At 34.9% G+C, this 27965-nt stretch overlaps 1 protein-coding gene across 11 annotated transcripts in view; it reads left to right on the top strand.

Moving 5' to 3' along the window:
- The window catches only part of CSNK1G3 (casein kinase 1 gamma 3), a 127971-nt gene that overhangs the window by 50193 nt on the left and 49813 nt on the right, over positions 1-27965 (top strand). For all 11 annotated transcript variants that reach the window (XM_036903181.2, XM_036903178.2, XM_036903179.2 and 8 more), the window contains exons 3-5: positions 4644-4684; positions 15095-15164; positions 26355-26503. In XM_036903181.2, the coding sequence (XP_036759076.1) occupies positions 4644-4684; positions 15095-15164; positions 26355-26503 (260 nt within the window). The remainder of the gene's footprint in view (positions 1-4643; positions 4685-15094; positions 15165-26354; positions 26504-27965) is intronic.

The raw sequence follows: 27965 nt of genomic DNA, 5'->3' as shown, positions 1-27965 counted from the left end.
CATTAACTCTTTGAATGAAGCAAGCCAATAAGTAGCAATGACATACTTTGTACATAGCTGTAATATGACATTACAGCTTTTTCATGACTGTCAGACTTTTTTGTATTTGAGTAAAGACTCAAATATTTGAAAGGGTGAATATTTTATGTTTATTTTTTGGAGGACATTGAATTAGATATTGTGAAATTCTTAAACTGTTTCTGATTTTGAAACAAGCCTGATTATTTATTTGTCTAACTTTGAGCATCATCTGTCCAGCCAGCCACTCAGAATTTAGTGCATACCTATCATGTGTGAGGCATGATTAGACACTAGTAATGCATTGGAAAAATATAAAAATTATCCCTGCCTTTGCATTTAAATACTTGAGACCTCAAATTCCTCAACTTTAAAATGGGATTATTTCCACATCTGGATTATTGTGAGGATTCTTTTAGATGATAATGTAAAAGGACCAGCACTGTACCTGCATACTTTAGGGAAACATTGATTGTTCTGATCCTTTGAAAGATGATATCAAGATATTTGTTGTTTTTTAAAATTAAAATTATGGCATGTTGCATGTATATTTATTTACATTTATTTATATAAATTCTCTGTGTAGCTATATATTATGTCATAGCTACATTTATTTGTACCATATCTATTGCACTCTCTCTGTGTATATGATTATAGTGCTATATAGTACTTTGATCATTTTTGGTTTCATATAATTTATTTCAAAACAACTACATATATATATGGGTGTGTGTGTATGTGTGTGTGTGTGTGTATATATATATACATATATCCCCATATATATATATGTGTGTGTGTGTGTGTGTTTGTATACAAAATCTAGTAGGCCATTTTAACCAGGGCAACATGAGAAACTATAATATACTGAAACTATATGTGCTTTATACTGGAAAAGCAGTTAGATAGATACCTCTTTCTTTTGCAATTTGTGAATAAGCAAGAATAGGAATAAGGTGACTTATTAGTCTGTCCATTTGTCAATCAATCATCTACCTATCTGTATCTAATCTAAGGTATTTATTGTGTATTTGTATACATCTATTTATTTAAATATGTATTATCTGTATCTATGTATTTATCTGTTTTATGTATACTTATAAACAACGTCTATACTTGTAGAGTTAATTTAATCATCTTACTCCTTTTTATTGATAGACTTCAAAATAAAATTTTTTTTTTTTACTCCTGTGTTTAAGGCCCCAAAAGATTTCTCTGTATGGTAAAAATGATTCTCTGTATAGTAAAAGTTGTAGTAAGCATCATTCTTTCTATAGCTGGGTAAACATGCTAATGTTAAAAGTTGGTGAGGATTCATCTAGTACTTTTTTTTAAAACCACATTAATAGACACATCTTGAGCAGTTGAATCCTGGCACTAAATTTTTTGTGGTTAGTATTGAGTAGCAAAGAATATAAGGTATACATGTTATAGGTAAGTGATTTTCAACAAAGATGCTATTGGTGCTTTGGGCTGGACAGTAGTTTTTTTATGGAAGACTGCCCCACACATTGCATGGTGTTTAGAACTTGGGACCTCTTGGACACTAAAAAGGACTTACATCTCCAAAGTAACTCCTGATGCCCTCTTCTTCCCTGCCATTTTCAGATGCCTCAAGCAGAGAGAGTATTATCTACTGTTGAAACTACTCTCACAGAAAATTATTTTTTTTTTAAGTTGGAAATAAAAAAATTGGCCTTGAGAGATTAAAATAATAGGTAAACATTTTAAATAGTAATCTGAAATTAAATTTGAGTAAATGTACTTGCTATCATTTTCATCTGTTTTTTAATTGTAGTATTAATGAATTGATGTAATTTTGGTTTTATTTTATCTTTATATGTTTTGGTGGTAAGGCTCTTATTCTGCATTTAGTAGGTGTATTTCTAGCTTAGACAATTGACCAAAATCCCTAGAAATGTTTTTAACAGGCACTGAATGAGACCAAACATTGCTAGCTAAAATACAGGGTTGTATTATATATAGTTTTTATTTTTTTGTATATTATGATGTTTGGACAACTTAAAACCTTTCTGGCTGGAGAAAGAGTTACCTCCAGGTACTAGCCAGTTCTTACAGATAGCAAATGACTCATTTAGGAGCATGTCTGTGATCTGCAAACTAACCAATCCAGAGCCATATCTCCTTTGTTGGGCTCAAACATACCGGGAGGCAGTCTTCCTCTTCGTTAATCATCCCATGGCCACTTACAGGACAACTAGAGATCACCCACATAGCCCAAAGGCCACCAGAGTTACTCTCTACCAGACTTATTCAAATTAGCCAGTCCTATTTGCCCTACCCTGCCTTGCCCTTACCTTCCTGAGGAAACCCCACTAAAGGCCATGGCCTCTGCTCTCCTCTAGCTCCTGTCTTCTACCACCCGACCCACACATCATGCTTTCCCTGTGAACCCCCTCTCTAGGACTTGTGGGTATAATAAACTTTGTTTTTCTGAGCCTCTTTTGTTGTTCCCTCTTGCTGTCACATCTGACTGACCATTACATAAAGGAGTACAGAACAAGGGTGTTATATATTGCTTTATGAATTACCATGTCTGAAATGAGATGTGACTTTTGACATACCACAAGAGTTTCCATAACTTCTTTTATTTTTGTTTCTTCTCTTCTTATTTCATGATAGGTTATAACTCTTCTTATTTATTGTTTATATTTAGGAATTGTTCTATTGAAGGCCTTCTTTCAAATAAATATCAAATGTACAGATTTGAGTAGATTGATCATCTTCATGTTTGCTGATTTTCTAATTACTAACTGAAGTTTATTATAAAACTTATCTGAAAAATGTAATAATAAAGAATAGACATGATGCTATCACAGAGAGATCCTAGAATATAATGGTGTTAAGCAAAATTATTTGTTTTGCTTTCACATAACAAAGCAGAGGGAGAGTACCCAGGGCTGTCAGGGTACCACTGCATCCTCAATATATGGCTTCAGTCTCTGTGTGTAAGGTGATTGTTCCAGTTGTTGCCATCTCCCAGCCAGCGAGAAGAAGAAAAAGACCCAGGAGAGCATGCATCCATTCTTGGAAGTGGAGGTGATACACCTCATGTCCACTCCCATCCAGAACTTTAATCACATGGCTACACCAAGCTGCAAGAGAGGATGGAAATGTAGTCCCTGTCTGGGCAACCATTTAAAAATTCTGGCATTCTATTATTATAGAGGGGGGAGCATGGGTGCTGGTGGGTAACTTGTAGTTCCTGCTATAAATATGTTATTAGTTTCTGTAGTACATAGTTTTCTATAATAATTACCACTCTGATGTCACAAAATTGGTAAAACCATCTTTTCAAGTTCTGGATGGCAAAAGCCCTGTTGGAAATGTCTTTTGAAATTGGACTAAAATGTCGGTTTACTGGAACCAGTGTCTTTGGAGTCTTCTCTTAACTGGATTCCCTCTACACTTACACCCCTTCCCTCTCACTCAAATTATACACACAAGCATATACTTTGTGTATCATTTTTGGTTCACACTTTTAACAAATATTGATAAAAAATCAACTGTATTAGGCTATGCCTATGTTAGGTGACAAAAATACATTGTTAGTATTGTTTAATCATTGTTCATGTTCATAAATGTAATCTGTACAGTTTAGCAAAATCTCTAATAGTCAGAAAAAGGTGATACCTTACTGTTTTAGTGCTTCCTGCTGTGACCTAAAAATAGACCTTTGACCATGTAAAGGCTAACAAAAACAGTACTTCTAGAGGCATTTGGTGTATTTTGGTTCTATGGAATCTGTAAACTTGTTGTTCTGTGACTATTTTTTCTTGTGTATGTATGAATATATATTTTTCAGCATAAAGAATTTTAAAGTATTTTATACAATCAAATCTGTATAAAATCTGACATTTAATCTTTTTCCAATTTTTAAAAATTCTCAGAAAGGCTTCTTTCTCCATAGTATAGTGGGCTGATAAAACATTTGTTTTTATTTTAGGGATTGTATATCATTTTAGATACATAATTTTAAAAATATCTAGAATTTAATTTGGTTATAAGGTGACATGCTAATAGCCTTTTTTCTCCTTAAACTACTTAACTTGTTTGTCAGAGCTAATTATTCAATAATACTTTTCTTATTTTGTTTCATTTTTTATGTATTCCAGATTTTTTTCTATGTATTTGATTCATTTACTAGATTTCTTATGAGCCCTAATGTGATTACATCCCATAATAATGAAGGGTTCAAAATGAGGTGGAAATTAGGAGAGGATTTTTTGTAGTTGTCTTTTATTTATGTAGGAATTCTAGTTTTGAAATTTAGTTTAGTGTGTGTTTGATTTATTATATTCTGAGTTGTGTACAATATTCCAACAAAATAAGGGTCTTTCTACTTTTGTAAATGGGAGAAAGTATTTATTACTATCACTTTCTACTCTGAGTCTAGTGAAATACTAAATATGTCATTGAGCTGATCATAAATTTAGTATTTCCTTGTCATTGAGGTTTTCCATGAATAGTTGGAAGCAAATGCCTATGCTTCATTTAAATGTATTATGGTTTTAAAAGATTACTTTTGCCTAGAATACAGTTTTACATAATATATGTTTAAAAAATTAATCACTGGTAGATGTCTGACTTTTTTTTTTCTTTTCAAGGTAAAAATTTATACACAAATGATTATGTGGCAATTAAACTGGTAAGTTCATGTTTCTTATTTTTCCTTAATTATTTCCTTAACAAGTAACATTTTAGTTATTTTTATGTTCATATCATTTATAACTGGAGTGTTCATTGGGAAAGTGATATGTATAACTGATCTTGTGTTATTAACCTCATCATCTTGCCTCTCAAGTGTATGATAATGTATATGGTGTCTGTGTCTTTCTGTGTCACAATGCAATCCCTTTACTTTGGCAGCAGTATAGAATTGAATTTTTGAATTTTGAAACTATTTTTAAGTTAAGGAAGCTGGCATATTGACATTTTTGATTAGATAAAAATTAGAAAGCAGGTATTTCTCTTTTTGTTCAAGCATTTGGACAAAAGTATCTTTAGTATTCAGGAGTACAGTCTTTGAAAATATATTTCCAGATAGCTTCCAAAATCTTTTCCTATTGAAATTTTATATGTGGCATAGCTGGCTATTGCTTGACCTTTAGGGATTCAGAAATGTGTGATGTAAGGTGCGGTACAGCAGGGAAAGCAAACTCGCATAGGACTACCCTGAATTCCTTGGTGTGCCAGATTTGACAGCAGTAAGGCACCTCTTTTTCAGAAGAGTTGGGATCTGAGAATTTTTATAAGATGCATGTTTCTTCTGGCCCAGCTTTCTTATGTGGTTTGCCAGCTAGGTTTCCCTGAGGTTAAACATGGCTTGGTTTTTCCAGCCTGCCTGCCATTCTCATCTGTTCTTTGCCAACATAACCACTGTTATTACAGTAATGTGAAATTAATATGTATGGGGACACCATTAGAGGAAGAGGCAAGTGGGAGAAGTGGAAAAACTTTTTGGATAGAAGACTGTAGTACTTGATTTTAAGTATTTTGTGAATGTAGACCAAGTTTCACTGCAACAAATGCTGTTTATTTTCACTGGGGAATAAAGATGCACAGTAGGGCTGTGGTGCCGCCAGGAAAGGCTGGCTGACATGTGGGATGAATCCATGTTGGTTTGGGGTCAGGCCCTTGGATCTATGACAGAAAATCTGGTAAGGTCCTCTTATTAAGATTGTCACTGCTAATCAGGGCTGGACTCACAGTACTCAGCTTGCACAGTCCATGTAGTTCCCAGAGATGTAAATATTTAGGAAGAGTTAATTTCTAATTTATAATGAGGTATTTTACTATTACAGGTCCAGAATGCTCAAAGCAGTATAAGTATGTTGTCTTTCTATAGACGGATTTACACAGAAAGTCCAGTTAAAATTACAGGCTTCCCTTATGGGTGTGAAATCAGGACAAGGGAGTTGATTTGTATGAATCACAATAGGGAGGCCCAGGATGCAGGGACTGTACATTGTTTGGGCACTGCTAACTTTAATTTCTCTGGAATTCTTCCTTTTCCTGTGTTTTAGGCCAGGGGTCTAGGATCTAGACACTGTATGGTGTTTTGGGAATGGACGATAGAAGCACGGCCCCACACCCATATTCTGTGTTTTTGGTGCAACAGCCTGTAGTTGAGCAGCTCCACTCACAGGAGCATGTACATGATATTTAACTGATACGTTAAGGCAAATAAACCATTGTGTCAAAACAGGAGCCACTGCTCTAGGCTGACCTTTCCTTATCTGTTTCAGCGATTTCGTGGTGACCCTAGGTCCTTTTATTTTTCAGACTTAGAACTTGTTTTTCCTGTTGGCACAATTGATGCCTAAGTAAACGTTTATTATGTCATCTTTCAGCCTTCTTATGTGTACACACATTTATCAGTCTTTTTAGTTTATTTTCATGCCAGATCACTATCTCCTTTATTATTTTTCCTTTTAGACATTCTTCCTCTGCTCTAATTTGTCCCTTTTTAATGCACAATGATCAACATTCTGTGTAATAATTGTGGTTATTTGGTGTTCTTCGGGATAACTGGGAGTATTTTTGGATCGATGTCTAGTATTTTGACATTGAAGTATGGTGTAGAGTCATGTGTCCCTCAAATTCAAGCAAAAAATACATGAGCAAGATAGAAAAATTTTCACAAACTATTGAACCATAGTTTCATGCTTAGTTTACTAAATATAAATACATATATATGTGTAGAAAATATTAAATGTCCTTATATATTTTTGTATCTGTTCTGTCTTCTTATAGCAGATAACAATTTTGTTTAGAACCTATTTGAAAGTAATGATTTGAAATGTTGTATCTATATACCTTGAGTGCCATCTGATTTTTGTGCTTGGGTACAAGTAAGGGCAGTATTTGATAACAGTGGTGGTCAGAGAGCAGATCTCAGTGACTGTTTTCAAGCTCTCTTATCTCTTACAAATGTTTTTATGTTTATTTGATGTTACCCTAGTTCCAACTGATAGTTTGTTTCAGGATAACTTTTTAATTTGACCTCAGCCACCACCCTCATACCATAGTTCATGAATAATGAAAATGTCATCCTGTGTGGTGAGGTAACTTTTGTTATATGGTGGTATAATAAAATTTTACTGCTAGTAAAGTACTGACGTCAAGTTGAACTGCCTCAACCAAGTTAGATTTGGGTTTCTGTTTTCACCTAGGGAACTTTAGTGACTGATTAAGTTTTATCTTTAATTTCACTTATTGCATAGTGGGCATATTTTTTTTGCATCTTACGGTTTTGTACTCATGTAATTGAAGAAATTTTAGGTAATACAGCACTCCCCATATATATATATATATATATATATATATATATATATATATATGTATATGAGAAAGATAAAGTTTCATCCTTCTAGATGAGGGAATTGAAAAGTATAGGATGGTTAAGTAACTTGCCAAATTCACACAGCTAGTAAGTCATGAATTTGAGATACATACTTAGTACAATTTAGTTTCAGTGTCTGCTTTTAACGACTCTGTTGTCCTGCCTCTCAAGAACTAAGCTGATTGTTTTCTCTTCTAATAATTGTGATTATAATTGTTCTGCTGGGATTTTACTAGTTCCTTACTTTTCTCTCTTGCTCCTCCTGAGATGCTTGTCAAATGCATTTTGGCCTTCTCATTGTATTGTCCAGATTGCTAATCATTTTTTTCTGTATGTTCCGTTTTTCTTCCCTCACAGTGTATTTTGTATAATTTATATAGATTCTTTCTATGTAATTTTCCAGTTCTATAGACATTTTTATATCTATCTTCCAGTTTTCAAGTTCTCTTTAATGTTAGGTTAATTTGCTCACAAAACTGAGTTTTAAATTTTGGTTACTGTAGTGTTTTCTTAGGTCTTGAAGTACTGTTTGTTTTGTGTAATTTTTATTACCTTGTTATACCTTCACGTTGGATCTTGTTAAAATTTCCTGTGTTACCCTATTATAGTTTCCTGTTTTCCTGCAGATATTTTCACTCATTTGCTATTATTTATTGTATCTAAAATCTGTGTATCTTCCATTTATGCTGTGTCTATGTGTGTGTGTAAATCTCAAAAAAGGATTTTGTTGAATGAAAAAAGTCAGATACATCCATATAGAACATGTACTGTATAATGTCATGTATATGAAATCCAGCAACAGACAAAACTCATCCAAAGGCAATAGCCAAAGTGATTGCCTCTGAGGGAAGGATAATGAAAATGTTCTAAACGTTGGTTGAGGTGGTGGTTGCAGGAGTATAGATAGTTACCAAAGTTCATGGACCTGATGCTTATGAACTGTGTGGTTTTTTTTGTAAGCTGTACCCTAACTAAAAAGTTTTTAAAAATGTATTGTTTCTACTGTCAAAATTTCACATCTCCATCTTTGTTCTTTCTTACTTTTCTATGACTTCACTTTAACCTAGAACCTTTACATCAGCAATGTATAGGGTAGAGGTGAATTTCCAGAGAAAAAGAGTAAGAGCCATCATTACCCTACTTCACGAACAGTTCATTTGGACTATATTTTTCTTCAGGGTCAGAGAGTCAGACATAGATTTCCCCAATGCTTAATCTAATGGTCAGTTAACATTGTATGTACATTTATGGCATCAATTTATTTTACATTGAATGTAAAGTTGATTAAAAAAATTTTTTTTATTAAGGTATTATTGATATATACTCTTATGAAGGTTTCACATGAAAAAGCAATGTAGTTACTACATTTACCCATATTATCAAGTCCCCACCCATACGCCAATGCAGTCACTGTCCATCAGTGTAGTAAGATGCCACAGATTCACTGTTTGCCTTCTCTGTGCTACCGTGTTTTCCCTGTGACCCCCCATAACATGTGTACTAAACATAATACCCCTCACTCCCCATCACCCTCCCTCCCGATCCACCCTCCCACACCCCTCCCCTTTGGTAACCACTAGTCCCTTCTTGGAGTCTCTGAGTCTGCTATTTTGTTCCTTCAGTTTTGCTCAGTTGTTATACTCCACAAATGAGGGAAATCATTTGCCACTTGTCTTTCTCTGCCTGGCTTATTTCACTGAGCATAATATCCTCCAGCTCCATCCGTGTTGTTGCAAATGGTAGGATTTGTTTCTTTCTTATGGCTGAATAGTATTCCATTGTGTATATGTACCACATCTTTATCCATTCATCTACTGATGGACACTTAAGTTGCTTCCATATCTTGGCTATTGTAAATAGTGCTGCAATGAACATAGGGGTGCATATGTCTTTTTGAATCTGATAAATTGTTTTCTTTGGGTAAATTCCTAGGAGTGGAATTCCCAGGTCAAATGGTATTTCTTTGTTTAGTTTTTGAGGAACCTCCATATTGCTTTCCACAATGGTTGAACTAGCTTACATTCCCACCGGGAGTGTAGGAGGGTTCCCCTTTCTCCGCATCTGCACCAGCATTTGTTGTTCTTAGTCTTTTCGATGCTGGCCATCCTTACTGGTGTGAGGTGATATCTCATTGTGGTTTTAATTTGCATTTCCCTGATGATTAGTGATGTGGAGCATCTTTTCATGTGTCTGTTGACCATCTGAATTTCTTCTTTGGAGAATTGTCTCTTCATATCCTCTGCCCATTTTTTATTCGGGTTATTTGCTTTTTGGGTGTTGAGGCATGTGAGTTCTTTATATATTTTGGATGTTAACCCCTTGTTGGATATGTCATTTACAAATATATTCTCCCATACTGTAGGATGCTTTTTTGTTCTGTTGATCGTGTCCTTTGCTGTACAGAAACTTTTTAGTTTGATGTGGTCCCATGTGTTCATTTTTGCTTTTGTTTCCCTTGCTCGAGGAGATGCATTCAGGAAGAAGTTGCTCATACTTATGTTCAGGAGATTTTTGCCTATGTTGTCCTCTAAGAGTTTTATGGCTTCATGATTTACATTCAGGTCTTTGATCCATTTTGAGTTTACTTTTGTGTATGGGGTTAAACAATAATCCAGTTTCATTCTCTTGCATGTAGCTGTCCAGTTTTGCCAACAGCAGTTGTTGAAGAGGCTGTCATTTCCCCATTGTATGTCCATGGCTCCTTTATCCTGTATTAATTGACCATATATGGTTGGGCTTATATCGGGGCTCTCTAGTCTGTTCCATTGGTCTATGGTTCTGTTCTTGTGCCAGTACCAAATTGTCTTGATTACTGTGGCTTTGTAGTAGAACTTGAAGTTGGGGAGCATAATCCCCCAAGCTTTACTCTTCCTTCTCAGGATTGCTTTGGCTATTCAGGGTCTTTTGTGGTTCCATATGATTTTTAGAATGATTTTCCCTAGTTTGTTGAAGAATGCTGTTGGTATTTTGATAGGAATTGCATCAAATCTGTAGATTGCTTTAGGTAGGATGGCCATTTTGACAATATTAATTCTTCCTATCCACGAGCATGGGATGTGTTTCCATTTTTTGGTATCTTCTTTAATTTCTCTCATGAGTGTCTTGTAGTTTTCAGAGTATAGGTCTTTCACTTCCTTCATTAGGTTTATTCCTAGGTATTTTATTCTTTTCGATGCAACTGTGAATGGAATTGTTTTCCTGATTTCTCTTTCTGCTAGTTCATCGTTGTGTATAGGAATGCAACAGATTTCTGTGTATTAATTTTGTATCCCACAACTTTGCTGAATTCAGATATAAGATCTAGTTGTTTTGGAGTGGATTCTTTAGGGCTTTTTATGTACAATATCATGTCATCTCCAGACAGGGAAAGTTTAACTTCTTCCTTGTCAGTCTGGATGCTTTTTATTTCTTTGTGTTGTCTAATTGCCATGGCTAGGACCTCCAGTACTATGTTGAAAAGAAGTGGGGAGAGTGGACATCCTTGTCTTGTTCCCGATCTTAAAGGAAAAGCTTTCAACTTCTTTCTGTTAAGTATAGAAAGAATATATCTGTTGGCTGTGGGTTTGTCATATATGGCATTTATTATGTGAGGTACTTGCCCTCTGTACCCATTTTGTTGAGAGTTTTTAACATGAATGGATGTTGAATTTTGTCAAATGCTTTTTCAGCATCTATGGAGATGATCATGTGATTTTTTTCCTTCTTTTTTTTGATGTGGTGGATGATGTTGATGGATTTTCGAATGTTTTACCATCCTTGCTTCCCTGGAGTAAATCCTACTTGATCAGGATGAATGATTTTTTTGATGTGTTTTTGAATTTGGTTTGCTAATATTTTGTTGAGTATTTTTGCATCTATATTCATCAGGGATATTGGTCTGTAATTTTCTTTTTTTGTGGTGTCTTTGCCTGGTTTGGGTATTAGAGTGATGCTGGCCTGAAAGAATGAGTTTGGAAGTATTCCCTCTTCTTCTACTCTTTGGAAAACTTTAAGAAGGATGGGTATTAGGTCTTCAATAAATGTTTGATAAAATTCAGCATTGAAGCCATCTGGTTCAGGAGTTTTGTTCTTAGGTAGTGTTTTGATTACCAATTCAATTTGTTGCTGGTAATTGGTCTGTTTAGATTTTCTGTTTCTTTCTGGGTCAGCCTTGGAACGTTGTGTTTTTCTAGAAAGTTTTCCATATAATTTTTCATAGTATTCTCTAATAATTCTTTGTATTTTTGTGGTGTCTTTAGTGATTTTTTCCTTTCTCATTTCTGATTCTGTTTATGTGTGTAGACTCTTTTTTTCTTGATAAGTCTGGCTAGGAGTTTATCTGTTTTGTTTATTTTATTGAAGAACCAGCTGTTGCTTTCATTGATTCTTTCTATTGTTTTATTCTTCTCTATTTTATTTATTTCTGCTCTCATCTTCATGATGTCCCTCCTTCTACTGACTTTGGGCCTCATATCTTCTTCTTTTTCTCGTTTCGTTAATAGTGAGTTTAGACTGTTCATATGGGATTGTTCTTTCCTCAGGTAGGCCTGTATTGCAGTATACTTTCCTCTTAGCACAGCCTTTGCTGCGTCCCACAGATTTTGTGGCATTGAATTATTGTTGTCATTTGTCTCCATATATTGCTTGATCTCTATTTTTATTTGGTCATTGATCCATTGGCTATTTAGGAGCATGTTGTGAAGTCTCCATGTGTTTGTGGGATTTTTCATTTTCTTTCTGTACTTTATTTCTAGTTTCATACCTTTGTGGTCTGAGAAACTGGTTGGAACAATTTCAATCTTTTTGAATTTACCAAGGCTCTTTTTATGGCCTAGTATATTATCTGTTCTTGAAAATGTTCCATGTGCACTTGAGAAGAATGTCTATTCTGCTGCTTTTGGGTGTAGAGTTTTGTAGATGTCTGTTAGGTCCAACTGTTCTAAGGTGTTGTTCAGTGCCTCTGTGTCCTTACTTATTTTCTGTCTGGTTGATCTGTCCTTCCTAGTGAGTGGAGTGTTGAAGTCTCCTAGAATGAATGCCTTGCAGTCTATTTCCCCTTTTAATTTTATTAGTATTTGTTTCACATATGTAGGTGCTCCCGTGTTGGGCACATAGATACTTATAATGGTTATATCTTCTTGTTGGATTGAACCCTTAATCATTATGTAATGTCCTTCTTTGTCTCTTGTGACTTTCTTTGTTTTGAAGTCTATTTTGTCTGATAAAAATACTGCAACTCCTGCATTTTTCTCCCTATTCGTTGCATGAAATATCTTTTTCCGTCCCTTCACTTTTACTCTGTTTATGTCTTTGGGTTTAAAGTGAATCTCTTGTAGGCAGCATATAGATGGGTCTTGTTTTTTTATCCATTCAGTGACTCAGTGTCTTTTTATTGGTGCATTCAGTCCATTGACATTTAGGGTGATATGTACTTATCACCATTGCAGGCTTTAGATTTGTGGTTACCAAAGGTTCAAGGTTAACTTCCTTACTATCTAAGAGTCTAACTTAACTCACTTAATATGCTATTACAAACACAATCTAAAGGTTCTTTTTTTTTCCTCTTCCTTTTTCTTCCTCCTCTATTCTTTATATATTAGGTATCATATTCTGTGCTCTTTGTCTATCCCTTGACTGACTTTGGGGATAGTTGATTTAATGTTGCATTTGTTTAGTAATTAACTGTCCTACTTTCTTTACTGTGGTTTTATTACCTCTGGTGACAGCTATTAAACCTTAGGAACACTTCCATCTATAGCAGTCCCTCCAAAATACACTGTAGAGACCGTTTGTGGGAGTTAAATTCTCTCAGCTTTTGCTTATCTGGAAATTGTTTAATCCCTCCTTCAAATTTAAATGATAATCTTGTTGGATAAAGTATTCTTGTTTCGAGACCCTTCTGCTTCATTGCGTTAAAAACGTCATGCCACTCCCTTCTGGCCTATAAGGTTTCTGCTGAGAAGTCTGATGATAGCCTGATGGGCTTTCCTTTGTATGTTATCTTATTTCTGTCTCTGGCGGCTTTTAATAGTCTATCCTTATTCTTGATCTTTGCCATTTTAATTACTATATGTCTTGGTGTTGTCTTCCTTGGGTCCCTTGTGTTGAAAGATCTGTGCACCTCCATGGCCTGAGAGACTATCTCCTTCCCCAGATTCGGGAAGTTTTCAGCAATTACCTCCTCAAAGACACTTTCTATCCCTTTTTCCCTCTCCTCCTTCTGGTACCCCTATAATGCGAATATTGTTGCATTTTGGTTGGTCATACAGTTCTCTCAATATTCTTTCATTCTTAGAGATCCTTTTTTCTCTCTGTGCCTCAGCTTCTTTGTATTCCTTCTTTCTAATTTCTGTTTCATTTATCATCTCCTCCACTGTATCTAGTCTGCATTTAATACTGTCCATTGTGTTCTTCAATGATTGGATCTCCGAGTGGAATTCATTCCTGAGTTCTTGAATATTTTTCTGTACCTTCATGAGCATGTTAATTATTTTTATTTTGAAATCCATTTCAGGAAGATTCATGAGGTTGATTTCATTTGAATCTTTCTCAGGTGTCGTATTCATAATTTTACTTTGAACCAGGTTTCTTTAGCGTTTCATGTTTGTATATGGTGCCTTTTAGTGTCCAGAAGCTCTGCTCTCTGGAGCTGCTCAGCCCCTGAAGCTATGTCAGGGGTCACAGGGGAGTGGTATTGGTGCCTGGGGGGAGGAAAGAGCTGTTTCCTGCTTCCTGGCTGCTATGCCTGCCTCCACTGCCAAAACCAGTGGCCTGAGCACACAGGTATAAGCCTCTATGCTTTGCGTTTGTAGTTGCTGTAGATGGGGCTTCCCTCTGGCTGGCCTAACGCCAGGGGAGGGTTTGCTGGTTTGTGAGCCAGGTGGGGCTGGCTGGGAGAAAGGCACAGTAGGCTCGAAGGAGGGGGTCCTTTGAACTATGTAGCCGCCAGCCAGGGAGCTGCAGCGCCTGAAGATTGAGAAAGTTTCCAACGTGCTGGGCAGAGTGTACCCAGACAATTTTGTGTGCCTGTCCTTTCTCCTGAGCAGTAAGCTCTGTGCAGTCCTTTCCCCTTTAGCAGCCTTCTTGTTATTAGGAAGTCTGTCAGACTGCCTGCCTTTCTTTTGTCCCAGAGCAGCTGGATATGGATCCCTGCTTTCTACAAGTGGCTGGAATCTCAGTCTCTCTAGGTATTCTGCCTGTCTTAGCTTTCCAGCCCCCTAATCACGAGAGTACCATGAAAGCACCATGAAATGTAGGTTTGTGCTCCCAGAACAGATCTCTGGAGTTAGGTATTCAGCAGTCCCAGGCCTTCCACTCCCTCCCAGCTCTGTTTCTGTTCCTCCCACTGGTGAGCTGGGGTGGCGGAAGCGTTTGGGTTCCGCTGGACCATGGCTTTGGTATATTACCCTGTTCTGTGAGGTTTAGTCTTTTCTCCAGGTGCATGCAGTTTGGCCTAGCCTTCTTTCCTGTTGCTCTTTCAGGATTAGTCGTATTAATTATATTTTCGTATTATATGCAGTTTTAGGAGGAAGCCTCTGGCTCACCTCTCATGCTGCCATCTTTAATCCTCTTTAATCAAACAAAGTTGATTTTTATATGAATCCAACCTTAGAGAGACAAAGATGCCTAATACAATATGGACATTGTAGAAGAGTCATATTTATAACATTTGGAATTGAGGCCTAGTGAGTCTTTAATAACTTAAATATTTTTTGATGTTTGTTTTCTAATTAGGAGCCCATGAAATCCAGAGCACCACAGCTACATTTGGAATACAGATTCTACAAGCAGTTGGGATCTGGAGGTAAAGGCTTACATTCATTTTTAAATTTATAATAAAATGGGTTATCATGTTAGTAACTCTTTGGTTTCAAAGAGTAGCATTTTAAATTTGGTTAAAATGAATCACTTCTTAAGGCTGTGCTTACTAGACCTTGTCTTAACATTGCCCCCACTATCTAAAAATATTTGGAGCTTTTTGTGATGATGCTAATGAGTAGAGACCATTGTGAAAATTTTAATTTGACAATATAAGATGCATTTATCTTCCACTCTCTTAGCCTTTTTGACATTATAAGAGTCCCCTACTTATCCATGGTTTTCAGTTATCTGTGGTCATCTGTGGTCCTGAAGCAGATGATTCTCCTTCTGACTCATTGTCATACCACTTCACACCCATTTGAGTGGCTGTTACCAACCAAACAAAGCAAAACCAACCCCTGCAACAGTAAACAAGTGTGTTCATGTGAATAAGAGAACTTTGGGTTCTTTGTGCACTGCTGGTGGGAATGTAGAATGGTATAGCTGACATGAAAGCAGTGTGACTGTTCCTTAAAAAAATTAAACATAGAATTCCCATTTGACCAGCAACTCCACCTCTGGTTATAGACAAAAAAGAACTTAAACCATATACTGAAAACGGTTATTTGTATACCCATGCTTATAGCAGCAGTATTTGCAATAGTCAAAAGGTGGAAACAACCCAGTGTCCATTGACAGACTGATGGATAAGCAAAATGTCCTCTGTCCACACAGTGGAACATTACTCACCTGTAGACATACACTATGATACAGGTGAACCTTGAGGATGTTGTGCTAAATAAAATAAGCTTGTCACAAAAGGACAAATACCATGTAATCCTACTTATTTAAGGTACCTAGTCAGATTCATAGAGACAGAGGGCAAGGTGGTGGTTGCCAGGGACTGGGGAGTGGGACAGTATTATTTAATGCACACAGAGTTTCAGTACGGGATGATGAAAAAGTTCTGGAGATGGGTGGTAGTAATGGTTTCACCACAATGTGAATGTAACTATTGCCACTGAATTATACAGTTAAAAACGATAAAAATGATAAATTTTGTATTATGTATATTTAACCACAATAAAAGCACAAATTAAAAAATAGACTTATTTAGAATTATTTAGTGAGGATATCTCTGAAAAAATATAAAATTTATCTAGTTCTACCTGTTTGGGTTTTGATCCTTATGTAAGTCGATATGTGTCTCTCTTGATCTAATTTGTGTGACAAGATCCCTCTTTTCTCTCTAATTTGTTCACTAAATCAGTTTTATACAGACAGTAGGATTCTACATCTTTACTACAGTGTGCATATGAGGGAGGCTGAGTTAGCTTTCCATAGGATTAGAGTATTGTTTTATTCTGTTATCACTTTGTGTGATAGCAAAAAGTTATATATTGAATAGCCTTGTTTGTTACATCCACTCAGCATTTACTGAGTAAAATGAAGATCTAGGATTTGGGAGTCATTGGCATGGAGGTGACTTGTAAAGCTAAGGGAATGGATGTGATCTCCTAGGGGAACTGTGCCGACCACTCACTGCATTGGGGTGGAATGAATTTGGCTGACAGTAATGAAAATCACCAGAGCCCTAGTTCAAACAAGTAAAGGGGAGTGATGTGAGGAAAAATGAACAAGGAGTTCCAAGTGAGTGATTACAGGGTTGATATAGCTACTCAAAGGTAAGGAAGCAGGTTCTCTCTAGCTTCCTGCTCCTCATTTTGCTTCATCTTTATGATCCCATAGTTTTTTGTCACAAGAGGGAGGGAAGAAAGGATGAAATAACTATCTATACAAGGATGACTTCCAATTCTTTCTATCTCCTATTTCCATTCTTAAAATCTAATGATACATGTTTGTGCCAGTGGAATCAGAAATTCTGTATACGTAGAATTTTTCTCATCTTCTTTCCCTTATTTTTCCAATGACTTTTCTCCCTTCCACAAGACCTGTTTGCTCTTTTGGATTATCTTGTTCAATTAGTGGCACCCCCATTCAAGCTAAAAAGGTTAGTGACCTTTGATTTTGGCCTTTTGGGCAATGAAAAAGTTCTGTCACTCTCTCTCTGTATCTCTTGACTTCATTCTCTTCCCCCAGTGTCCGTGGTCACCTCTCTGACCTGGGCCCCCTCGTGCGCCACACCTCCTCGCTCTGCAGTCAATTCTCTGACTCGGGCCCCCTTGTGCGCTGTGCCTCCTCGCCTCTTTCCACTCCTCACGGGGCTCATCATTTAGCCTGGGGTCCAGATTCCTTTCCCTTTCTACTGACTCACCTTTTAGTTGCACTAAACTTACTACAGAAAAGGTCTTAGTGCTTTTAGGTATCCATATTCTTCTTTCTGGAATGTCTTTCTCAGTGAATTCCTTCTTTCTTCAGGCCCCAGCTTAATGTCACCTCTTTTGCAGTGCATTTCCCGACATCAGTATTTCTCTCCAAAAAAGTTTCTTTGACCTGAAATTATTTTGAATGTATCTGTATTTTTCTTTCATCACATTATATTATTGTTTGCTTATGTCTATCTCGTTGGCTAAAATTTGAACTCTGATGTTAGTGAAATTATACATTCATCTTTTTATTCTTGAAATTGAGCAGAATAATTGACAATTGTAGGTCCTTGGTTGAAACTATAAATTCTTAAATGAGAATAATAAGAATATTTTTTTTCATTAGATGTGAAGTTGCAATACATAATCTCCAAAATTCCTATTGCCTGTTAACTTATGTGGTTGTATGCTTTAAGTTTGATATTTAAATATTATACACAATTGTTATATTATTAAAATTTGAATTTATTCTCTTTCTGACAAAGAAACATAGCCAACAATTTCCAAAAATTTTATTTATTTTAATTAATTTCATTTGTATTATCCTATGGTTAGGTAAATTTAATTCCTCATTTTAGAGATTTAGAAATATAAAGAAAAAAATCAGTGATGGAAATGATAAATCAAGGAGACAGACAGATGGTTATTTAATTAACTGAACTATACAGTTCAGTCATCTAATAATAATCACCAGAGAAGCAGATTCTTTAGTTATTAGAATTCAGTTTTTTTATTTACTGGAAAAAATGTTTAGTTGAATTGTTGATACTTTATGAAAATACATGGAACATATTTTGAATTTATGGCCAAATTTTCTTTTAAGATCTGTGATTTTGAGTAATGTTTCTTTATGTTAAATTATTTCCTTAGTATCAGGTGATTTAAATAGGCTGTATCGGGGGAAACTTTGCAATTATTTTTCTTGGAATTTCTTTATCAGCTGATATCTTTATCACAGAAGGTAAAATAATGTTTTTTTAGTTATAAATTATTACTTAACAAAGGAAATAAAATCATTTTTTTTCTGTCATAAGTTACTGTTCTTGGCATATCTCTTTAACTATAGAAACGATATTAAATATACTATTTGAGACCATGAGTATGTTAAATTACGATTTCTCAAGTGAGGGCTTGACTTTCTGATGTTCCCTGAACTATGTGGTTCTAAGAAATGATTTGGTAGTAGCAGCAGTGGCTGTTTCTAAAGTTATACCTTGTCATAGTATTGCCTTCTAAGAGCTGTTAAAAGAGCTTCTTTCCTTCTTTATACTGACCCTCTGTCTTCATAGTTTGTGCCTTGTTAAAAAGTCAGGATTTATGTGGTCTCTCTCTGTTTTTGCCCTCGTTTATAGATGCCTCTATAGTCATGTTATTTTTCACGACTGCCTGGGTCTCTCTGCTAGCTGAATGAGTGTTGGTGATTCCATAGTGTATGGAAATTTTATCATACTATTAACTTTTCAGGCAGGTTGTGAGGTAAACATGGTACACATTCAGTAATATCTGAAATTCCTTTTATTTACCAAGTTGCCAGTTTCCCTGACCACGTTTATAGTCATTTAAGAAATTATGCTCTTTCTATATATCTGATAAGTACATGAAGAATGTCGTGCATTACCAATATAAGAAAGAAGGGTTATTTGATGGTGATTTCAGTTTGGTTTATATAGTACAGGTATTAGGAGAATTGTATGTTATGTGGTTATTATAGTATTTTTAGTGATTCATTACATAGGAATCTCAAACAAAAACAAACCATACATTTGAATAGGGTATGACTAAATGGTAATGAAGGATTTAATTTTCCAAAGTACAAGTTCATTTTTGGAATTCCCTATGTAATAAATAGTAAAATGATAGAAAGAACAAAGCTATGAAAAACAATATGATGATTTCATATTTTATTTTTATCTTTGATTTAAATATAAAGTAGTACATTGTGAGAAGAAAAGGTTTATAAGCCTGTAGCTTGGTGGTAAGAATGATAGAGAGAATCTAGTTTTTCCTTAATTAGTAGTCCCCAAATGGATAACTGAATAATGAATAATGTAATTATTTATTCAGTATTCATATAATAGTCATTTAGTATTCACATAATATTCATTGATGATTTGATTAAACAAACAGTAACTGTAGATGTTATTTTTTAATGTTCTTTGAAATTTAGAATAGTTTCTAAATGTGTAAAGAGAATTATCACAGAAAGAAATATTGCTTCTATTTTACAGTGAGGTGTGGGGTGGCTTCATTCTTTTTATTTGGGGTTAATTGGTAGAATTTTACTACTAAATGTGGGTGCTACAGTATTTTAATGGAACAACTGTTACCAAGTCTGGAACTTATTGCACCTGTTTGTTCATATCAGAGTTTACTGCTCAGCTAGGATGGCAGTTCTTGAACTTTTAGGTCACAGGACCCTTACATACTCTTAAAACTTTCTGAGGATCTCAGAGAAACTTTTTTGTTGTGAGTTATAGCTATTTATATTTACCATATAAAAAATTAAAACAAACATAAAAATACTGCTATGTTAGTTCATTATAACAGTTGATAATTATAATTTAAAATCACAACTAACTATGTTTTCCAAATAAAAGAAAGGGAGAAAAGTGGCCTTGTTTTACATATTTTGCACATCTTTTTAATGTCAGGCTTAATAGAAAACAGCTAGATTCTCATATCTTCCACTGCATTCACTCCATTGCCATGTCACATGTCACGTAGCCTCTGGAAAACTCGATTGTTCACTTGTAAGAGAATGAAAGTGGAAAAGGTGAATAACATCTTAGTGGTATTATAAAAATCCTTTTGATGTCACTGACTGATTCAGAGGATCTCATGGACCAACCACTACTGCCCCCAAGTATTTCCAGGCCACATGTTGAGAACTGCTGAGCCAGGAGTGTAATAAGCATTTATGTTAAAGGTTAAGAATGTCTTAAAGCAAAACTTCTAGGGAAAGAAGAAAGCCTATGTGATAATTCCTGTACTTCGTGTTTCTAATCAGATTTTAGGTTTTCTTAACCAAATCTGTAGAGTTTGAACTTCCTAATAAGAATGTTAAAACTTTTGTTTTGATCCCTCCTACAAGAACAATACCAGACCTGAAAATGGAAAGAAGCATCATGATATTCTTTCTTTTCAATGATATGCTTAGCTATTACCCACCTATGAGGAACTTCAATACCTGGCATAAAATGCCAAGCAGTCTTTAAGAGTATTAGACCTCCTAATGTTTTGTGACTTAATGTTGTTTTGTCACTTAAATGGAATGCTGAAATATAAAATGGAGGGTTTAGTAAAGTTAATTTTGGGGGAGTAATGGTAAGATTATATTTTCAAATAATATAATTGTAATCTTACCCATTCTTGGGCTTTTCTTGGGAAAAAATGTAGTTTCCTGAAAACCAGGGATGCTTGTAAGCATCCCTGAAAATTATTGATGTTAGAAATGATCAGTACTAACTCTCTTGAATTCACAATAGATGGCTTTTTATAGTAGTCTCAAAAATAATTTTTTAGAACAATTAGAATTGGGTGGAGTGTAAGTTTATAGTTGAAAATTCACTGGATATAAGAACAAATACAAACACTAGCTTTTGCCCTTGAGTTGGATTGCATTCGTGCAATTCAGAGTCCAAATACTTCCGTCAAGGCACACAGGTAGTAACTTAACACCTTGGTTACTCTTCCTTTTAAGCCCTTCTTCTCAGCTTTTCCTCTTGTCCTATTTACCCTCACCACCCCCGACTTAAAAAACCCTTTTCTGGTCTTGCTCACTGTATTTATGTTGCTGTGGCTGTTTTGTTTTGTATTTGCTTAGGGTACTCCCCAGGCCCTGCTTGTTAGTTTAACTTATCTTAACTCTTAACAGTTCAACTCATTTGCTCAGTGGTAGAAAACTGCCCAGACTTGTCCCTGGCAATGAAATTCTACTTCGGCCTTTCCAGTGTGTAATTTACATTACTGAATTTTTAAAAAATGTAAAACTCTTGATTCTGTACTTCAGTGACATAAATTTGTGTTGAAGTTTCTGTATTCATTGACTCATAAAACAGTATCTCAAAGAATCAGTTAGAGTTAGATCATCTTTTTTTGTTCATCAAAGATTTGTGCCGAATCATATTTTAAGGTAAACTTATGATTGGTAAAGCTGAGGTATTTTTATGCAGATTGGAGACTAAGCTTCTGTTTAATTTACTCAATGAAATGCTACGCTGTTTATGGAATTTAGCCATGTTGGATAAGGTAGAGATACATAATTTTGAGACACTTTGAAACCATTAAAGAAAGGAACTTTGGGAGAAAACTGAATCAGTTTCCTTTGGTCCCTTTACAGATCTTTTTCACAGTGTTATTTTAGAAACCCGGAAGTATGCTGTATATATAGTTTGGTTGAATGTACATGTTCGGTATGCAGTCATTTTCCTCCCAACCATGAGTTGGCTTGTATGAAGTATACAGCAGAGCAGATTTACTTATGCGTACCTTACCTTTCCTCAACTGTTACAAGTTCTGTGTGAATAATTATAAATTAGAGATAGTTTGAAAGGAAGAGATTTGAAGTTTGGGTAAAAAGAATAGTTGGGAACTTGGATGGCAGAACTAGGATAGAAATTTTTGAAATGCAGCCTTAGAAGAGCTCAAACAAAATGAGTCAGAGTAGATCTGAGCCTTGGAACAGACGTGTTCCTTCTGTTATGAGGTCCGGTGGGAAAGGAGAGTTAGCCATAGTTACATTATAGGGCACCAGAGTCCAAACTGTGTACTTTGCTTTGTTCCTAGGGGCTCCAAAATGAAGTTAATAGTTAATAAGAGTAGAGGTAAAGCTATATAACTTTGTTATTAGGGAGGGTGTTTAAGAAATACTTGTTCAGTTACAGTTAATACATGGATTAAGTGAATGTGATCTAAAATCTTTCTTCAAGTTTTTCTTTGTGATCTCAGGAGAATTTTTACAATGTGCATTTTATTCCTGATTGCAGAAAATAACGTGTTCTTTGTAACAATTTAGAAAGTTTTGAAAAATATTAAAGTGTAAGTAGAAATCATCTATGCTTCTAGTAATCTGTTACTTTTCTGGTTTTTCTTTCTGATATCTTTCTATTCATATGTATGCTTAATGACTCATTAAAAACATTTTATTTTAAAAGTAATGTCTGATTGTTGTAAACAGCAAAATTAATTAATCAACTCAGAATTATAAGAAGTAAACAGTAAAAGTTTGTCCTTCACAGTTTACTTCTAAAGGTAGGTAAAGCCTGTGTTACAGTCCTCAGAATGGGTATGGCATAATTAGTTTCATTATTCCAGGGTTGGTGAATGTGTAGGTAATGCTCAGTTATTTTTATTATTGCTACAAACAGTGCAGCTTGAAAATTATTGTATGCATACTTTTGCTTACTTTGAAAAGGATAGGGCATTTTTACTCCAAAAATGGAGCAGTTCACATTCCTGCCAACTAAAGTTAAATCTACAACTTTGTAAACTTTGACTAATCAACTTTTTGTGAATATCCTTTTGATGTACAGCATAACTTAACAAATGGTAGTTTCTTAAAGGTCAGTTGCAGCGTAGTTAGAACTATGTGAAAAACCTTTTCCAATGCTCTTACATTAAAATCCCCTGTACTTTAAATAGATCATTAACCTGTGCTTGATTTTGTAAATGGCAGTCATTGGTCACTTGGAAAATATTGGTTCATTGAGTTAGGCAGATTTTCAAATATTGACAAATCTCATTACCCCAGATTAAATCCTAGTAGTTAATATATGACAATTTCAGAATTGAGTCACAAAAATCAAAATTTTTTTTAACTATTGGGAAGCTGTCGAGGTCATCTGGCATATATAAATTTTGCAAAATTCTAAGTATTACTCAAAAGCTTGAATTTTATTATTATTGTTAACATATGGGACAGTTTGTTATTTCAGTTTCCCTTAATTTAACAGACTCTTTGTTCACTTTTGAAAATGCTTTTACTTCTTTTTGTTTTTTGTTTTTGCTTCATTACACTTTTGAATAGAAGAGGTGAAAGTGGACATCCTTGTCTTGCTCCCAGTCATCAGTGGAAAACATTCAGTCTTTAACCTTTAAATGTGATGTTAGGTATGAGTTTTTCTTAGCTGCCCTTTACCAGGTTGAGCAAGTTTCCTTCTGTTCCACATTTGCTGAGAGTTATGTCAGATATTTTCTCTGCATCTATTAAGATGATCTTATAGTTATTTACATTTATTCTGTTATTTTGGTAGGTTATTCAGATGTTACTATGAATTACATTGGTAGATTTTTGAATGTTAACGATAACTTGGATTCCTGGGTTAGATCATCATTGATTGTGGTGTCTTGTTCACACTTAAGCCATAATGTCCAACCCAATTCCATGAGGGTGTAGTAGTAGATTTTTAGTAAACATTTGAAAACATTTACAAAAATCAGTCATTTAATAAACCAAAATATATTGCTACCTCATTCAGAGATCATTTCACAACCACTTCAGCTATTAGGAACATAGAGGGTAACCCAGAAGGAAGTAGAAAAGCCCTTTGACAGTCCTTTCATTCATTAACCCCAGAACCTGTGTATTTTTACATTCTGTATAGAGTTCTAAGAAGCGTGATGATCTGCTTTCCTTGCACCATACTGATAAGAAGTAACAAGCTGAAGAGTAGTTATGGGAAATTGCTAAATTAAAAGCATAAAAATAAAAAGTTTCAGTGTGTGTATAAAGGGGGAAAAAGGCATTTAGAAATAATTTTAAAAGCTTAGTAGCTGAGAGTTCATGGTAAGTCTTATTCACAGTTCCAGGCTCTTAATGTGTATAGTGTAGTAAAAGCAGTATTTCATAGTTGGAATAAACTTTGGTAAGCTCCTCATCCACCATTTATGAACTTTTTTCCTGCTTTTACATCTGCAAGGGGTAGATCTTACCCATATAAGGTAAGAGTGGCTTATAAGATAATGATTTCCAGTGGCAAGGGAAAAGTGTGTGTGTGTGTGTGTGTGTGTGTGTGTGTGTGTGATGGGGTGCGCTGACATATACACACAGGGGTGTATGAGAATATTTGTGTCTGGGGGAGGGGACCATGTATACATTTTGAACTTGTCCACCTTCCTCCTCCCCTCCCATGATTACATTATCACCTCCCTGTCCCCAGATGTCTTGCTGCTTCACTCATAGTCACATGTGAGAAAAACTGTCCTTAGCCACTAGATAAGCAAACTGAAGTCTGCTTGAGAGGTTGAATAGTTAAGATTAGGACAAATGAAGAACCTAGTTGTCCTTCCTTCTAGGTCAGTGTTTTTTTGTTCTGCCTCTGCAATAATTAGTGTTCAGAATGATAGAGTAAACAACAAGAATGAAATTATGCTCCCAAATTCTTTGTTTTAAAAAGAATGGGAAAGATTTTATCTTACTTTAGGAAGTTTTATTCTCTTCTAAAATTACTGAAAGTAAAAACAAGCATAAAAAATCATCATACCATTTGGAAACAAAACTGAGACTTCTAAGATGGAAGAAGTTCAGTTCTTCATGGTGAATAAGTAAGTAAATGTAATGTTATAAAGATACATCAATTATCTATAATATGTTAGCTTTTTGGGAGTCTGTTCTAAGAATAAAATGCAGATGATTTCTGTGAATTGGGGCTTTTTATTTGGGTTCTATATTATTTTGTGTTATTGCCTAATGAATTATTTAATAAATAGTGTCATAGAAGAAGAGACTATTTATTTTTATTTTTTTTATTAAGGTATTATTGATACACACTTTTATGAAGGTTTCACATGAAAAAACAATGTGGTTACTACATTCACCCATATTATTGAGTCCCCCTCCTTCCCCATAGCAGTCACTGTCCATCAGTGTAGTAAGATGCTGCAGAGTCATTACTTGTCTTCTCTGTGCTACACTGGAAGAGACCTTATTATCTCCCAGTTTCCATGGGTCATGAGTCCAGGCATGGTTTAGTTGGGTCCTGTCAAGGATCTTGCTAGATAGATGTCAAGGTGTAAGCCTGGACACAATCTTACCTGAGGTTTAGAGCCCTCTCAAGCTCACTGGTATTTCCATAATTCAGTTTCTCATGACTGTAGGACCAAGGCCCTCAGTTCCTTGAGCCTCCCACCCATTTCCTGGTATGTGGGCTCTTCCACAGCGTGGTAGTTTGCTTCTTTAAGGCTAAAAAGAGAGCTTCTTTGCTGGTTTGAATATCTCTGACTCCTAGACCCTCTTTTTTGAAGGGCTTGCCTGATCAGGTCAAGCCAATCAGAGTAATCTCCTTTTTAATTAATTGACAGTCCACTGATAGGGGCCTTACTTACATTTGCTACATAACATAACATACATAACATAACAACATAATCTCATGAGTCAAATCTTGGAATCTTGTGCACGCTCAGGGAGGGGATTGTATGGGGTATATACACCAGAGGATGGGAATCTGGGGGGAGATTTTAGCATCATGCCTACCACAGGGTTATTAAAAAAAGCAGTGATTCCTCTTTCAAAAAACAGTGAATCTTCCCTATGTGCCAAGTATTTTTCTAGGCTATTGAAATTTAAGGCTGAAATTCGCACTTCCTGTCTTGGCGAGGTGGTGGAGACCACCAGGGAAGCACTGTTTATAATATATTCAGTAATGCAGCTGCAGTAGGGGTGTAATGAGCCTGCACTATGAACATCAAAGAGAAGGTGTAGGGAGAGAGGAGGTTGGGTCAGGATAAGTTTATTGTGTATGGAAAAAGTGAAAGTTCTGCTGCAGTTCTTCAAACTACAAGATTTTTAAAAATTATTTGTTGATTTTCTAGAAAGAAAAGTTTGGTATTTAGAAGAGGAAATGATTAAAATCCTTTTTCTTTTCACTCAGATGGTATACCTCAAGTTTACTATTTTGGCCCTTGTGGTAAATACAATGCTATGGTGCTGGAACTGCTGGGGCCTAGTTTGGAAGACTTGTTTGACTTGTGTGACAGAACGTTTTCTCTGAAAACTGTTCTCATGATAGCTATCCAGCTGGTAAGTAAAGCAGCATGTTTTGAAGTTGTTTGACTGATTGGTTTGTTTGGTTACAAGTTTATATTAAAAGGTTAAAGTTTGGTGACATTTTACCAAACATTTGACCTCATAAAAATGTTTTTGTTTTTTCTTATCACTGTCTTTTTAGGATACATATAATTTAAAATAATTGAATCCAATGTATTTTATTTGTGTGGAAGAATCACTATCCTATTACTTTTAGATCAGACTTTTAAATCTTACTTTGAGAATTAACTGATTTCCAGTACACTTTTCATGTAAAAAAAGAATACTTAGAAAAGAGAACCCTCAGAAACATGGGTTCTTAATCTTGGTATTAACTACTAATGACCTAGAAAAAGAAGAAACAACTAATGAAGGAGTCTTACAAGTTATTTGAATTTCAGGGAACCTGTTAGGAAACAACTTAGAGGGTGACTTTAAGGCAGTTTTGAAATAAATGCAAGAGGTCTTAACATTATTTTTATCCATTGACTCATTAATTCCACTTCTACACATTTTCCCCTTGGAGATATGCAAATGTATTTAAAATTTTTTGGGCGCAGATGTTTATAACAACCCAAATGTGCAGAAATAACAGGTTGGTTGAAAAAATTATTAATAACTAAAGTAATATGCAGCCATTAAAAAGTGTATATTAAAAGAATGTTTCATGACCTGGAAAATGCTCATAATATATCACTAGTTAAAGTATAGGTCATAGAATATTATAAATTATGTGATCCAAAATGTGTTCACAAACAAAAATGGCCTTAGTGACTCTATGTTTATATTGCATTATCAACCATGATTGTCATTAAATGAAGCAATTTTATTTTCTTAATTTATATTGTTTTATTTTGTGACAGTTTGTACAATGAACATATTTGAGAATGTGTAAAACAAGTAATAAAAATGTGCTATATTATTAGTTTATTCCAAAATTTTTTAGTTTTAAGATCTTTTAAAATATTTAATACCAAAGGAAAAAAATAAAGGAAACAAATTTTTTAAAAAAAGAAAAAGGAAGACATCCTGAAGAGTATGAGTTGTTTTTATTTTATAATTTAGACTCTAAGTTTCTTTACTGTAAGTCTAAAAGTCTGATTATTGAACTGATAAAAAGAAATTACAACTTAATGAATGTCTGTTTATGCTTTATACAGTTCAAGATTTTATATCAAAAACCCTTTTGATTTTATGAGGTAGCATCATTTAAAGTACTGATTGAATCAAATTTACTGATATGAAAATAATTCATTAAACTCACTTTCATTTATCAGTGACCATAATAGTCTAATAAAATATTTTTAATCATTACTGGATATGAGAAACTAGGTCCGGTATCATGTTACTTTAAAGGGTTGAAACAACTTCTGTATTTTTTATTTTATGTTGTTTTCATTGTGAAAGTTCTGTCTTGCCTCTATCATGCTTTTTTATGTTAGTCAAAGCATAAAAT

The sequence above is a fragment of the Manis pentadactyla genome, chromosome 13 (assembly GCF_030020395.1).
Source record: "Manis pentadactyla isolate mManPen7 chromosome 13, mManPen7.hap1, whole genome shotgun sequence".
In the NCBI taxonomy this organism is placed as follows: Eukaryota; Metazoa; Chordata; class Mammalia; order Pholidota; family Manidae; genus Manis; species Manis pentadactyla.
Note: the sequence above shows the minus strand (reverse complement) of the source record. Positions and strands in the feature narration are given on the sequence as shown.